General features: G+C 49.1%; 1 protein-coding gene across 1 annotated transcript; it reads left to right on the top strand.

Moving 5' to 3' along the window:
* The first annotated feature begins 13,532 nt into the window (after positions 1-13,532).
* Positions 13,533-14,200, top strand: LOC102266709 (V-type proton ATPase subunit F). Its single transcript, XM_005889427.3, is given in 2 exon segments — positions 13,533-13,679; positions 13,681-14,200. Coding segments are annotated over 2 exon segments (360 nt in total). The 5' UTR covers positions 13,533-13,604; the 3' UTR covers positions 13,966-14,200.
* Positions 14,201-14,967: the final 767 nt, after the last annotated feature.

Raw genomic sequence — 14,967 nt, 5'->3', positions numbered from 1 at the left:
CAAAAACTTTAGTGATGATTTACACATAATAAAATACGCCTATTTTAAGTATACAGATTGATGAGCTTTGGCAAACATAGCCCATGTGACCACCACCCATGTAACCACTACCATAATCAAAGTGAAGTCGCTCAGTCGTGTCCAACTCTTGGCGACCCCATGGACTGTAGCCCACCAGGCTCCTCCGTCCATGGGATTTTCCAGGCAAGAATATTGGAGTGGGTTGCCATTTCCTTCTCCAGGGGATCTTCCCGACCCAGGGATTGAACCCAGGTCTCCTGCATTGTAGGCAGACGCTTTACCATCTGAGCCACCAGGGAAGTCCCATAATCAAAGTCTAGAACATTTTCATCACCCCAGAGTTTCCTCGTGCCCCTTTGCAGTCAATCCCCTCCTCCCACCCCGCAGCCAAGCATTGATTTGCTTTGCCCGTAGAGATCAATTTTCGTCTTTTCTGGTGTTTCAAATAAATGTAATCATATAGGATGCCCTCTTATGTGACTTGTATTTATGTGACTACATAATATTTTCTTCAGCATGTTTTAGAGGTTCATCTATGTTGTGTGTACCTGTAGTTAATTCCTTTTTATTGCTGAGTAGTCTATCTTTGTGTGGATATATCACAATCTGTCTATTCTTCTATTGATGGACATTTGGGTCAGTTATAAATAAAAGTGCTATGAATGTTCATCTACAAGGATTTGTTATCATATGTTTTCCTTTCTTCTAGGTGAATACCTAAGAGTGCTAATACAGGTTTATATGACAACTGTATATTTCACTTTATAAGAAATTGACAAATTATTTTACATGCCCACCAGCAAAGTATGAGAGTTCTGGTTGCTCCATATTCTTATCAGCACTCAACATTGTCAGTCTTTTTACTTGTAGCATCCCTGGTGAGTGTAAACGTACCTCATTTGCTCATACGTTTTTTGTTTCTTACTTTTTAAAAAATTTATTCTTAATTGCCCACAGGTTTTTAATTGTGTCCTCTGTTAGAAAGTGAGCAGGAACTTGATTTTTCACTGCTCCATCCCCTAGCACCTGGAATGGTGCCAACACCTGGAACAGCCCCCAGTACATGGAATCAGATCAGATCAGATCAGTCGCTCAGTTGTGTCCGACTCTTTGCGACTCCATGAATCACAGCACGCCAGGCCTCGCTGTCCATCATCAACTCCTGGAGTTCACTCAGACTCACGTCCATCGAGTCAGTGATGCCATCCAGCCATCTCATCCTCTGTCGTCCCCTTCTCCTCTTGCCCCCAATCCCTCCCAGCATCAGAGTCTTTTCCAATGAGTCAACTCTTTGCATGAGGTGGCCAAAGTACTGGAGTTTCAGCTTCAGCATCATTCCTTCCAAAGAAATCCCAGGGCTGATCTCCTTCAGAATGGACTGGTTGGATCTCCTTGCAGTCCAAGGGACTCTCAAGAGTCTTCTCCAACACCACAGTTCAAAAGCATCAATTCTTCAGCACTCAGCCTTCTTCACAGTCCAACTCTCACATCCATACATGACTACTGGAAAAACCATAGCCTTGACTAGACGAACCTTTGTTGGCAAAGTAATGTCTCTGCTTTTGAATATGCTATCTAGGTTGGTCATGGAGAAGGCAGTGGCACCCCACTCCAGTACTCTTGCCTGGAAAATCCCATGGATGGAGGAGCCTGGTGGGCTGCAGTCCATGGGGTCGCTAAGAGTCGGACACGACTGAGCGACTTCACTTTCACTTTGCACTTGCATGCATTGGAGAAGGAAATGCCAACCCACTCCAATGTTCTTGCCTGGAGAATCCCAGGGACGGGGGAGCCTGGTGGGCTGCCGTCTCTGGGGTCGCGCAGAGTCAGACACGACTGAAGCGACTTAGTAGCAGCAGCAGCAGGTTGGTCATAACTTTCCTTCCAAGGAGTAAGCGTCTTTTAATTTCATGGCTGCAGTCAGCATCTGCAGTGATTTTGGAGCCCAGAAAAATAAAGTCTGGCACTGTTTCCACTGTTTCCCCATCTATTTCCCATGAAGTGATGGGACCGGATGCCATGATCTTCGTTTTCTGAATGTTGAGCTTTAAGCCAACTTTTTCACTCTCCACTTTCACTTTCATCAAGAGGCTTTTGAGTTCCTCTTCACTTTCTGCCATAAGGGTGGTGTCATCTGCATATGTGAGGTTATTGATATTTCTCCCGGCAATCTTGATTCCAGCTTGTGTTTCTTCCAGTCCAGCGTTTCTCGTGATGTACTCTGCATAGAAGTTAAATAAACAGGGTGACAATATATAGCAGGCAATAAATATTTTTGGAATGAGTGAATTCATGTCTCTTTCAGTTTTTGTGTTTCCTTAAGACTGATTTCTGTAGGGGATATTGAGCAAAGAGAATTTATACACTTACAGTTGTGAAAGATACTGCCAAATTGCTTTACAAAAAATACTGAACTAATTTACCCTCCCACCAACTTGAGCTACAGTCAATTGTTTCCTTTTTTTTTTTTTTGCCAGGGGAACAGTTAAAAAATGGTATTTCATTTTGGTTTTAATTTTGTATATTACTCATCACTGGGTGAAATTGAACATCTTTTCATATGTTTTTGTGTCTTATGTACTTCTTCATCTGTGTTTTGTGTTCCTATACTTTGCTTTTTGTAATTGGACTGTTTTTTTTCTAATTTGTAGAAACTCTTTGCTTATCTGAGATAGTACCATTTTGCCGGTTATGTATGTTGCAAACATTTTGTGGAGTCACAAGCAGAATGGTTCAATGATGACTCCTGGAATCCTTCTGTTGTTGCTTGCTCAGGCTGAGAATCTCTGCCCTTCCCTCAGTGGGAGTGGCTGTGACTCAACCCAAGTTTGCTTTGGGCTGAGGGCTCCCCTTCCTCCCGTGCATACCTCCAAGTCTTGAGTGTTCCCTGTATGTAAAGCCTCTTCAGCCTACACGATTAAAAGGCAGCACCCAGAGTGGACTGAGGAGAACACAGGGTGAGTGTACCTCATCTTGCTGTGTACTTGAAAAATTTCCCAATAAAACCTGCTCTTCCTACCCTTTCCATGTGGCATTGTGGTGTTTGCCTTCGCCTTCTTCCCCACATTTTTTCTCCCAGTGTGTTATTTATCTTAGACATTGTTCATGATGTCTTCGTTTCATATGCAAGGTTTTACTTCTACATCGTCAAATCTGCCCATCTTCTCCATGACTTGTGGATTTCACGGCTTGCCTAGGAAATGTTTTCTTATCCCAATCATGTAAAATATTAGTTTCTGTTTTCTTCTGGTTCTTTCATAGGTTTTTAATGTATCGTTCCTTATCCACCTGGAAGACATTTTTGGATGTGGAGATGCCCACCTCCTAGGGGTCAACAGCAGGGTTTCTATCCTCAGAGCCGCTCTTGGAGTGGGTTACTGTGCTAGATTATTTATCTATTGCTGTATAACAAATCACACCAGAACTTAGTGGCTTTAAACAACAGCCGATCTGAATTACCTCACCGTTTCTGTGGGTCAAGAATTTAGGAGCAGCTTGGCTCCATGGTCTGGCTCAAGATTCTCATGAGGTTGTAGTCAAGATGTTGGCTGGGGCCACAGTCAACAGAAGGCTTGACTGGGGCTGAGGGATCCACTTCCAAGATGGCCCACTTTTATGGATATTGGCAGGAGGCCTCAGTTCCTCACTGTATGGCCATCTCCATAGCACTCTCTGTAAAGTATCCTCATAGCATGGTAGCTGGCTTGCCCCAGATAGGTTGACCAACAGAGAGCAGGGTGCAAGCCACAGTATTTTTTTTTTTTAATATTTATTTTTGGCAGTGCTGGGTCTTCACTGCGGCATGGGCTTTTCTCTAGTTGTGGTGAGTGAGGGCTACTCTCCAGTTGCGATGCTTGGCTTCTTGTTGCAGTGGCTTCTCTTGTTGTGGAGCCCTGGCTCTAGGGCATGAGGGCTTCAGGAGCTGCAGCTCCCTGGCCCTAGAGCACAGGCCCAGTAGTTGTGGCACACAGGCTTAGTTGCTCCGAGGCATGTGGGATCTTCCCGGAGCAGGGATCGAACTCGAGACTCCTGCATTGGCAGGCGGACTCTACCACTGAGCCACCAGGGGAGCCCAAGCCACCATATTTTTGATCTAGCCTCAGAAATCACACTCTGTCTTTGCCTACAAGATCCTATTGATCAAGGCAGGAATATGCAGGGACGTGAGCAATGGGAGGTGAGTAATGGGAGGTGGGGCTCTGTGGAGGTGAGCTGCCACGTGCACTATAGTCAACATTTTTGGCTCTCTGGTCCCTGGCCCTGGGAATGAGGGTCCTGTGGGTCCAAAGTACGCTCGAGAAAGCGAAGAGCTGGGAAAGTGAAGAGTGGTCCAGTGGTTAGGACTTTGCGCTTACACTGCCAGCACTAGGGTTCGATCCCTGGTCGTGGAACTAAGATTCCACAAGCTGGGCTGCATGGCTGGAAAAAAAAAAACAACCCAGTGAAGACCTATTAATATCAAAGTGAGACAAATACTCTAAATGTCTGAAAAGCAAAATGAAAATTCTGTCTATGAACACAGGGGTCCCAAAGACTCTTAATTTTGCTGTTTTAGAATTCAGGAGAAAGACAGATCATTCAGAATCAAAGGGAGTGACAGGGTGAGAGCATGACCTCGTCTGCATTCCTGCAAGCTCTCGCTGGCCCTTGCTAGTTATGTTGGTCAAAGTCCAATCAAGGATACAGGAACTATTCTAGGTGTTTGGAGCAGTTGGAACTTAATGCATAAAATTGTTTACACATGTGATGGAAAATGGAGAAGGGGGGGCAACATTGAGATAAGTGCGTGCAGGAAGCGTATGTTGGCCCTGAAGCTGGAGGGATGCAGGAAGACTTGGACCACTGGGGCCTGGAAGTCGGCTCAGGGGGCAGACACTGGAGCTGCGGTGGTTCTACCCTCTGGGATCTGCAGCCACTGAGGAACTCCTGCTCCTGAAGCAGACAGCAAGGAGAAGCAATACCCTGAATTGTCCCTTCCTCCTGTCCTGCAGTGTCCTTTCAGCGCCTTCCATGGACTCCAGGAATCACACAGGCAAAGCCGAGCCGAGGAAGGGGAGGAGTGGGGAGGAAAGTGAGGGCACGAGACTGGGGACTGGCACATTGGTGTCAGGTGTGTGGCAGATTTTATTCCCCCCCCAAAATGCCCACAACAATATTTCTGGTCCTACCTCTTTTTCTAGAACCATGGCACCCTCCCATCAACAGGTAGAGTCTGAGTCCCCCTCCTCCATCCTGGGTGGAACTTTGTAATTAACTCCATAAATGGAAGGAGTCACAGGTGATGCTCACTGGCTGCTGGGGCTGGGTCATGAAAGGTGATACAGCTTCCCACCTGGGATGCTTCTCTTCCAACCCAGCGGCCAAGCTGTGAAGCAAGTCCAAACCAGCCCAAGCGAGAGGCTGCACGGGGAGGCTCATGGGGAGAGAAATTGACACCCCAGCTGATAACCCACATCATCCCTCAGCGCCCCGCCTCTCCAGTCTCCGAGCCTTCCAGTTGAGGTCCAGACATCCCGGAGAAGAGACAAGTTGTCCCCGCTGTCTGAATTCCTGACCTGAAGTATCTGTGAGCATAATTATTATTTTTTTTATGTTACTGAGTCTCGGGAAAATTCATTCTGCAGTGTATTGTAACTGGGACAGCTGGGGTGAGGGGCAGGAGGCATTCGGGTATATCTTTGGAGCTCCAGGGCAGTATCAGCTTCCTCTCAGATATTCTGTTTTGGGGCGAATCCCAACCAATAATTGGAATTGGTTTGCGGGTACGTGGCAGCTGGTCTCATTCTCCTGCAAGTTCTTATAACTTTGTTTTTGTACCCGTTCCCTTGGAGAATTCATGAGTTCATTTTATGCGTATTTATTGAGGGCCTAAGCTGTGCTGGGCAATGGCTAGACTCTGGAAAACAAAACAGGCACAGTTCCTAACTTCAGCTGGAAAACAAATCGCCTTATAAGTAAATGCATAATTACAAATTGAGATAAATGCTCTGGAGGAAAAATGTCCAACGCAGAGAGAATGTAACAGGGGATTTAGATTTTGTGTGGGGTGTTGACAAAACCTCTCGCAGGAAGTGAGCTCTCCCATCTCTCTCTCCCAGCCCCCACCTTCTCCCCTTTGCTCTCCGATGCTTATTTCTTCCAAGCCATGAAAGCTTTTATGATACACTTTAAAGCTCAGGGAACCCTACTAAATGCCCTGTGGTGACCTAAATGGCAAGGGAATCCAAAACAGAGAGGATACATGGATACATATAGCTGATTCCCTTTGCTGCACAGCAGAAACTGACACAACATTGTAAAACAGCTACTACATACTCCAATGAAATTTAATTTAAAAAAAGTTAGCCAAAACAGGATTTCCTAGTGAAAAGGCTAGCCGGACACACCTATACTGAAAAGCATTTACTCTAAAGAAACCCAAATCACCGGGGTTGTTTTTTTCTGGGTGACACATGAAAACTAGGACTCTCTCCCTCAAAGGGTGCCCAGACAGTGCCTAGGCATCAATTTATCATCGAGTTTTAGGAGAGTGGCTGACCGATATGTGCGGCCACTCTCAGCTGTAGTGTTTTCTTGAAGGGCGACAGAGGATGAGATGGTTGGATGGTATCACCAACTCAATGGATATGTGTTTGAGCAAGCTCCGGGAGGTGGTGATGGACAGGGAAGGCTGGCGTGCTGCAGTCCATGGGGTTGCAAAGAGTTGGATACGACTGAGTGACTGAACTGAATTGAATGAAGCTCAAGCGTAGTGAGACCTCTCCGGGGAAAGAGAAGAAGGGGGGGCTTCGGGGAGGCAGGGGAGCTGCACGTGGAAAGCCCCGGGCACAGGGACTGGCTTGCCGGCTGGGGGCGAGAATGAGGAGCAGCTCAGGTCCCCTCACAGCCACTGTGGTGTGCTCCATGTCTGTCTCTGCATAGAGAGGTGGGCCTGAACTGCTATTTCCATCAGGCTCCATGGGGAAAGGGGCAGCTCTGAGACCATGCCCAAGGCTCTTATTTCCCTATGACTGGAAAAGGGGGGTTCCTTCAGAGATGGGGCTGGGTCTTTCCATCTGCTGCCTTTTCACAGGGCTGTCCTGCTTGTGGTGGCATCCGTGTGGTCCATCAGAACTAAGCTCACACGCAGCCTCTTGTATGTGGTTCCCTGTGGACTTGAGAGCAGACCTGGGTGGGTGACTCCATCCCCTCCGCCACTAGCAGTGCCCACATCCGCACAGCCTGGTTCACCAGCCTCAGAAGATATGCTCATTCAAGATCCTTGCAGGGACCAGGGTGGTCCTTAACACACAGCCAGACTTCAGAGCCCCAGCCTTGCTTCACGATACTGTCAGGGCTCCCACAGCAGACAGGAAGATCTACCCCCTGGGCCTCGATCCCGGCTCACTCCATCTGGATCTGCTCTCAGCTCTGATTATTCCTGCTCAAGATAACAGAGGCCAGATGTACAAATGGGTGATCACTGTGGACATGCCCACCCCTATCTTTTGTCAGTGGCCAGGACAGGAATACACACAAAAGCCCACATTCTGTGTCTAAATAACTAAAAATCAAAATCAAGCTTTCCAAAGTTTGTTGACAAACGTAACTTCACAGTGATGGGAAAGGTCAGGTGTGAATTTCAGTCTTGGATTCTGCAGCGTCTGGCACTGGAGCACCGATGACTCCTAACCACCACCAGCCCCACCGCCCTGCCCATTCCCATCCCACCCTGGAAAGGGCCTGCTGTATGTATATGCTCACCCTCTAGCCCACCAGTCCAGTGCTGTCTATTTTCTGCCCTCCCCAAATTGCCCCTGCACACATTCACCTCTGGGCCACCTAAGGGTGTGGAGAAAGAGTGACGTGTATCCTTGGGAGGACAGATGAGGGGATGAGGTCCGGGCAGTCCCTGGTAGTGAACTTAGGGCTGTCTGCGGGGGGAGGAATTCTGGGGTCCCAGGATCCCAGAGCATGACTAGAGGGGAGACGAGGCTCCAAGTGGGTGTCCCTTTGGTCTGATGGATGCCTTGCTCCATGGGCAGAGATATGGCCAGAGCAGGACCCTGTAGAGCATGGGGCTGAGGCCAGGGGCCGTGATTGGCCAGTTCTAATGGTACTTCTAATCCTAGAGAACAGACCAAGTCATGCTGGGTAGAATTGCTCTGTGTCCTTTGAGCTATCACTCATTTCTTTTCTGTCTTCCTGTGCAGCTACTAGGAACCTTCATTTGGGCTATTCACCGGCTTGGCACCCATCCTTCCAAGGCTGATGTTTGAAATATTTCACCACCATTTAGGACAGGCAATTGAGCAATCAGATCAGATGCCTGCCCAGTGCTGAAGCGGAGTTCTGGAGGCCTTCTCCTGGGCTAGACATTGACTCTTCTGTTGCTAGGTGACAGGGAGATAGAGGAGGGGTCAGGGCCATAAGAAGGGACACTGGGGACAAGGCTTGGGAAAGGGGCCATTTATCATCAGTATGGAGATATTTTACTATTTTAACCACAGTGCTGCTGTGCTCGTGAATATCAGCTCTGCCTTCTCCCCATCTTCCTTTGACGTTATTAGGGGCAGCATTCTCTGCAGCTAAAAGATTATATTCCCAGCTTTGCTTGAATCTTAGAGATGGCTCATAATATATATAAGGGCAAGTTTTCAAAGGGCTCTTTTGACTGAGAAGAGTCCTCTTTGCCCCTTGCCCTTCTCCTTCTTTCTATACCTCTCCTGCCTGCGATGATGATGGCTGGAGCTGCAGCAGCCATCTTGTGACCTTGAGAATAGATGCCCCATGCTGAAGAAAGTAAAGCAGAAACAGAAGAAACTTGGGACCCTGATGACTGTAAAACTGCCACACCAGCTCTAGACTGCCCACTGCTGGACTCTTTTTTTATGAGAGGATAAACCTCAAATTTTAAGACTCTAGTTAGGTCTCTGTTATTAGCATTTAAATTTGATTGCTAATTCATTTGAGTTCCAGTCCTCAAGGCCCATCTCTCCATGGTCAGGGATGTGGCCAGAAGAGGAATCCATTTGGCATGTGTCTTCCATGGGCTAGATGTATTTTGTCAGCTAATCCTTAAAACCTTTCTGGCAACTGGTGTTACTTTCCTCACTTTGACGGTTGAGAAAACTGGTCTGAGAGGTTAATGTGGCTTGATTGGTGGCAGAACTAGTGCCAAGGCCTGGGTCTTGCACCATCTCCACCATACTTGTCATCTATACAGGCAGGACTGGGGTCTCTGGGGACAGTGCCTAGGAGGTCCTCTGAGGCTGGGCAGTGTGGGAATGGCCTTTGCAGATCCAGCGATGCACCTGGCACTCAGACAGGCATCTGTCTGCCCAGAAAAGTGGTGTGTGTAGTGTGTGTGAAAGGAGACTTTAAAAATCTCCTGTCTTTCCCTGTTGTTATTCTTGAAAGAAAAGCTCAGAAAATCTCAGTGGAGCTATGAAATAGAGGGTAGGGAGTTGCTGTGAGGCAGGTAGCAGGCAGCCTTCTGCCTTCCAAGTTCAGTGAAGGAAAAAATCCCTGGGCAGAGGGAGAGCATGGAGGGAGCCGTCTCTGAGGTGGGGGCCTCGGAGGGGCCTGCCAAGGTGTTCGGGCTCCTTAGGCTTGGAGGTTGCTCAGCCCGGTACACTTGTTCCCTCCAAGCCTGAAAACCCAGCTTCTCCCCGGTCTCTAAGGGCAGCCGTAGTAGGAGGACCATTCTCTGAGGCGGCTTTATTGTCCCAAAGGTCACTAGTGGATGCTGATGGAGGCCCAGAACCTGGAGGCTGGTCTTCATCCCTTCTTGGACGTCTATGCCTGACACTTCCATTCCTAGTACATTTTGAACGAATAGAGGACTGTCCATAAGCCTGAAGCCCTCACCTTCCTGCAGTTCGGCCGATGTTCTACATGACCTGTTTGTCTCTTCAGGGCCCCAGGCCTCTCCCTCATCCTCCCCTCCCTCTGCCCAGGTTCTTGCAGAGGCGAAGCAACCTGACAGCCCCCACAGAGAGCATGCCCTCGGCAAACCAGCTTCCCCAGCACTGGAGAAGGAGCAAGCAGACGCAGGGCCTCCCTGTCCCTGACTCCCCTCGGAAAACATGACCCACCAGGCCCTCCCGACAAGCCCCCCAAGCCTCCTCCCCCTTCGCAGGCTCCCAGGCAGAGGAGATGGAAAACAGAGCCTCCTGAATGTTTAACTTCAGCGGAGATGATAATAACTTTCCCATGGACGCAACTGTATCCTTTCCCTGTGTTCCTGCGGGGATCCCGAAACTCCATACGGTTCTCATTTGCAGCTCGTTCCTGAGGAGGCCTCATTTCCTCGCCACACACCCCTGATGTGGTCAGGGTCTCCCTCCCACAGCCCAGCCCGAGCGGGGGTGGGGTGCAGACGTCCCTGAGCTGCTCCCTCTTGGCTGTCCCTGCTCCTTTGCCTGCCTGGCCTCCCCCAGACCCCTCTCTTGGCCTCTGCCCTTCCTCTAACCACCTCCCCTCCCAAGGCCTCAGACCTTTAAGTCTCTACTCCCCATACCCAGGGGTTGTGGTCAGGACTGGGCTGTTCCCCAGGCCATTGTGCCCTTTGGAGAAGCTTCTCCCACTCAGCCTGGTAGGCATGTTGAATGATTCCACGGTCACCATTAGTGCTATATCCTATGTGAATGGCGCCTCCTGGAGTTAGAGACAAATGACTCTGCTGGTAGGTCCTAAAAGAAGAATAGGTTCAAAGTTAGGAAAAGACTCCAACCCGCTCTTGCCAGGCAGCTCTGCCCGCGCCCCCCTCCCCACCCACCAAACTCTTTTCAGCACACACCTCTCATAACTTTGATCTCGCAGGAAGCCCAGAGGAGTTGAGAGGAGGAAAGAAAAGAACAATAGACGTTTGGTGGTTTTTTAAAAAACATGTTCACATTCCTGGCATCTCCCAAGCTTCAACTGCCACCCACCCCCCTGCTTCCATGCGGGTATGGAGTGGGCGTCTGTTATCAGCATTTGAGAAAACGGATGAGGCGAAGGACTCAGGGAGGTGAAATGATGAACCTGGATGTTAGAGGCAGATCAGGGCCCCTGAGGGGCTAGTTCTGCCTGCTAGACTCTAGTTCAGAGTCAGAAGGCAGGAGGGGAAGAAAGAGTGAGGAGGCCGTGGGCTTAGTAGTGAGACATGTGGATGGTGGGGCCAGAGGCTCTAGGGGAAAGCCTCCTGCTCCACCATTTGCAAATCGGGTAACCTTTTATGAGTCACTTAGCTTTGCTGTGCCTCAGCTCCCTCATTTGTAAAACAGATATTAAAATAGGATGGAAAGTCTGAAGAAAACTGCCAGATGTGAAGTAAGTGCTGTGATTACTATTGTTATTAGATGTGGGGAGGTCGGATGAAAGGCTACTTCGAAATTGGCTTCTCTCACCCTCTGGCCCACCTCCCCACAATGCACACTTGGAGGTCTTTGAGGACAAGTAAGCCCCATGGGGGCTTCTCTGGTGCCTCAGACGGTAAAGGATCCATCTGCAATGCAGGAGACCCGGGTTTGATCCCTAGGTTAGGAAGATCCTCTGGAGGAGAGCATGGCAACCCACTCCAGTATTCTTGCCTGCAGAATCCCATGGACGGAGAAGCCTGGCGGGCTACAGTCCATGGCATCCCAAAGAGTCAGACATGACTGAGTGACTAACACTTTCAAGCCTCATGGACATGGCTGCTCTTGCCTCTGCATCTGGCTGCCACTGAGGTCACAGCCCAGTGGCTTCTCCACCCCTGCGCCCTCGCCACATTGGCAGCTCTCTCGGCTCCAGTAGTGCCCAAGAAACACCCACAGAATCCTGAGTATCTCCAAAGAAGCAAGAGCTCTGAGTAGTCCTCAGGAGCCCGGCTTGCCATCACAGGCTGGTCCTTCTGGGCAGTTCTTTTGTCTCAGGCTGGACCCAAGGTAAATAGATGTGATTAGGAGATCAAAAGGCTTTCCACAGGTTTGGCCCGAGGGGGCCCTTTGATCTGCTACCATGCCTTCAACACGCACCCCATCATCTCCACCACCCCTGGAGTCCTCTCTGCTAGGAAACCTCTCCCTGCTCTCATCCCTAGTCTTATCAAAATGCTGCCTCAGCACTCAGTGCCAGGTTGGTGAGCCTTGCCTGTTGATGACCTGAGTGCCCCGCCTCCCAAGTGTTTGCTAAATCACCAACATGAAGCTGAAGCCAGCGTGCTCAAGCAGGTCTGCCAAAGCCAAACAGTCTCATTTTGAGCCTCAGTTGCCAAACCTGAAATTTCAACATGTTTGTGAGTGGTGGATGGGTGAATCTCGTCTGCTTCTTGGGCTATCTAAGTAGATGCAGGGCCTGCCTGGTCTCCCAGAACTTGGCCCATTGAAGGAAGAAATCATTATGACTATTATTTTTCTTTTGAAAAGGGTATACGTTCCAGTTAGTGCTTACTGTGGAGAACCTGTGGAATTTTCTTTAAGACTTGAGAGATGGCTTGGAAGGATTATGTTTTAACTGCTCAAAATGGACCCTCTGTCACCCATGGCAGAGAAGGCAATGGCACCCCACTCCAGTACTCTTGCCTGGAAAATCCCATTGGTTGGAGGAGCCTGGTAGGGTGCAGTCCATGGGGTCGCTGAGAGTCGGACACGACTGAGCGACTTCACTTTCACTTTTCACTTCCATACACTGGAGAAGGAAATGGCAACCCACTCCAGTGTTCTTGCCTGGAGAATCCCAGGGACGGGGGAGCCTGGTGGGCTGCTGTCTATGGGGTCGCACAGAGTCGGACATGACTGAAGCGACTTAGCAGCAGTCACCCATGGCCTCCTCCTCAGCAGGCCCCAAAACTCTAAGGGAGGTGTGTGCTGATGTGGCGAGGCCTCTCCTAGCCTTTGGGGTACGTATCAGGATAGGCCACCATGGCCAGGTTTCCCTGCTACCAACACAGGCCACGGGGGCTTCCACTGGCCTGCTCCTGGGACCCTCATCCTGTCACCAGGTCTCAGCCCTGCTTGGGGAGTTGAGGGTATGCAGTGCAGCTGGGTTTCTGTGAGGGAAGAACTTCCTCATTAAAGGAAAGCTGTCGTAGGAGACATGGAGAAGCATTGCTGGGAGAATCTCTAGGAAGGAGGGAGATCCCTGCCCAGAGCTTCCCTGGGGGGCAAACAAATTGGGGGCTCTGGCTGCTTTTATGCTTTTACCTCCAGGAGGGCCAGACTCCTTTTTTGAATCCAAGAGAGATCTATAACCTAGGCTCCTTTATTCAACAAATATTTTGTGAGCGGTTGCCAGGTGCTAGGAGCTGGCCTAGGTGCTGGGGATGTATCGGTGAACAAAATGGACAGAAGACTCCATCCCCTCATGGATTTTGCATTCTAGGAATGGGGCAAGACAATGAACATACTACAGGAGAAATGACTGCATTTCTTTAAAAGAGAAATGCCAAGGAAAATGTAAAAGGAGAGAAGAAAAGGAGAGTTGGGAGGATGAGATGTGGGTGGTGGCTGCATTGAATAGGGTGGTCAGGGAGGCCTCATCAAGAAGGTGCCATTGGGCGGCCGAAAAGGCGGTGCGCTGCGAAGGCGGGGCTTCGGTGACACCCGGCGGTCGCTGAGGATCTCGGGTGGTCTGTGAGGATGGCGGGGAGGGGGAAGCTAATTGCGGTGATCGGAGACGAGGACACTGTGACTGGCTTCCTGCTGGGCGGCATAGGGGGAGCTTAACAAGAACCGCCACCCTAATTTCCTGGTGGTGGAGAAGGATACTACCATCAATGAGATCGAAGACACTTTCCGGCAGTTTCTAAACCGGGATGACATCGGCATCATCCTTATCAACCAGTACATTGCAGAGATGGTGCGGCACGCCCTTGACGCCCACCAGCGCTCCATTCCCGCTGTACTGGAGATCCCGTCCAAGGAGCACCCGTATGATGCTGCCAAGGACTCCATCCTGCGCAGGGCCAGGGGCATGTTCACGGCTGAAGACCTGCGCTAGAGGACTCCCCTCCGCCTTGCGGCCTCTCCCTGGGCTTGCCATCAGCCCTTCTCTAAGATCTTAGCCTCTGAGTTCCAATTCCCTGCCCCTTCCCATTCTACTGAGAGGCACCAGAGCTGGGGTGCTTCCAGTTGCTGGGGCTCTGCCATTAAAATTAAGACTGGTTGGGATACAGGAAACCTGAGTGTCTTCTCTCCACTGCCTCTTCCCTGTGCTGTCATTGTTGATGTTAAATTAAAATAACATTCTTGCTTCTCTCCAAAAAAAAAAAAAAAGAAGGTGCCATTGGAGCAAAGGCTCAAAGGAGGTGAAGGAGTAGGCCAGACAGTTATCTGGATGAAGAGTGTTTCAGCGAGAGAAAACAGTCAGTGCAAAGGTCCTAAGGCAGGATGGCCTGGGACATTCCAGGAGCACCAAGGAGGCCAGGGTGGCTAGGGCAGAGGGAGGGGGAGAAAACGAGATATGAGCAGAGGTGCAAGAGGTGGGGCAGATTCTTGTACCCTGTGGTATCCAGGAGATCACTGTCAGTACCTTGGCTTTTACTTCGAGTAAAATGGGGAGTCACTGTAAGGCTTTGAGCAGAGTGACATCATCTGACTTAGATTTTTTATTTAATTCAATTTAATTTTTATTTTATATTGGCGTATACTTGATTTACAATGTTGTGTTGGTGTCATGTGTACACCTAAGTGATTCAGTTATACATATCCATGTATCCATTCTTTTTCAGATTCTTTTCCCTTATAGGTTATTGCAGAGTATTTAGTAGAGTTCACTGTGCTATATAATAGGTCCCTGTTGATTATTTTTTATATAGTAGTGTATATATGTTAATCCTAAGTTCCTAATTTATACTTCCTCCTCAACTTTCCCCTTTGGTAACCATAAGTTTGTTTTTGAAGTCTGTGAATCTATTTCTGTTTTGTAAATAAGTTCATTTGTATCATTTATTTTTTAGATTCAGCATATAAGTGATATCATATTTGTCTTTGTCTGACTTCA

Source organism: Bos mutus, chromosome X (assembly GCF_027580195.1).
Source record: "Bos mutus isolate GX-2022 chromosome X, NWIPB_WYAK_1.1, whole genome shotgun sequence".
NCBI classification, from domain to species: domain Eukaryota; kingdom Metazoa; phylum Chordata; class Mammalia; order Artiodactyla; family Bovidae; genus Bos; species Bos mutus.
Note: the sequence above shows the minus strand (reverse complement) of the source record. Positions and strands in the feature narration are given on the sequence as shown.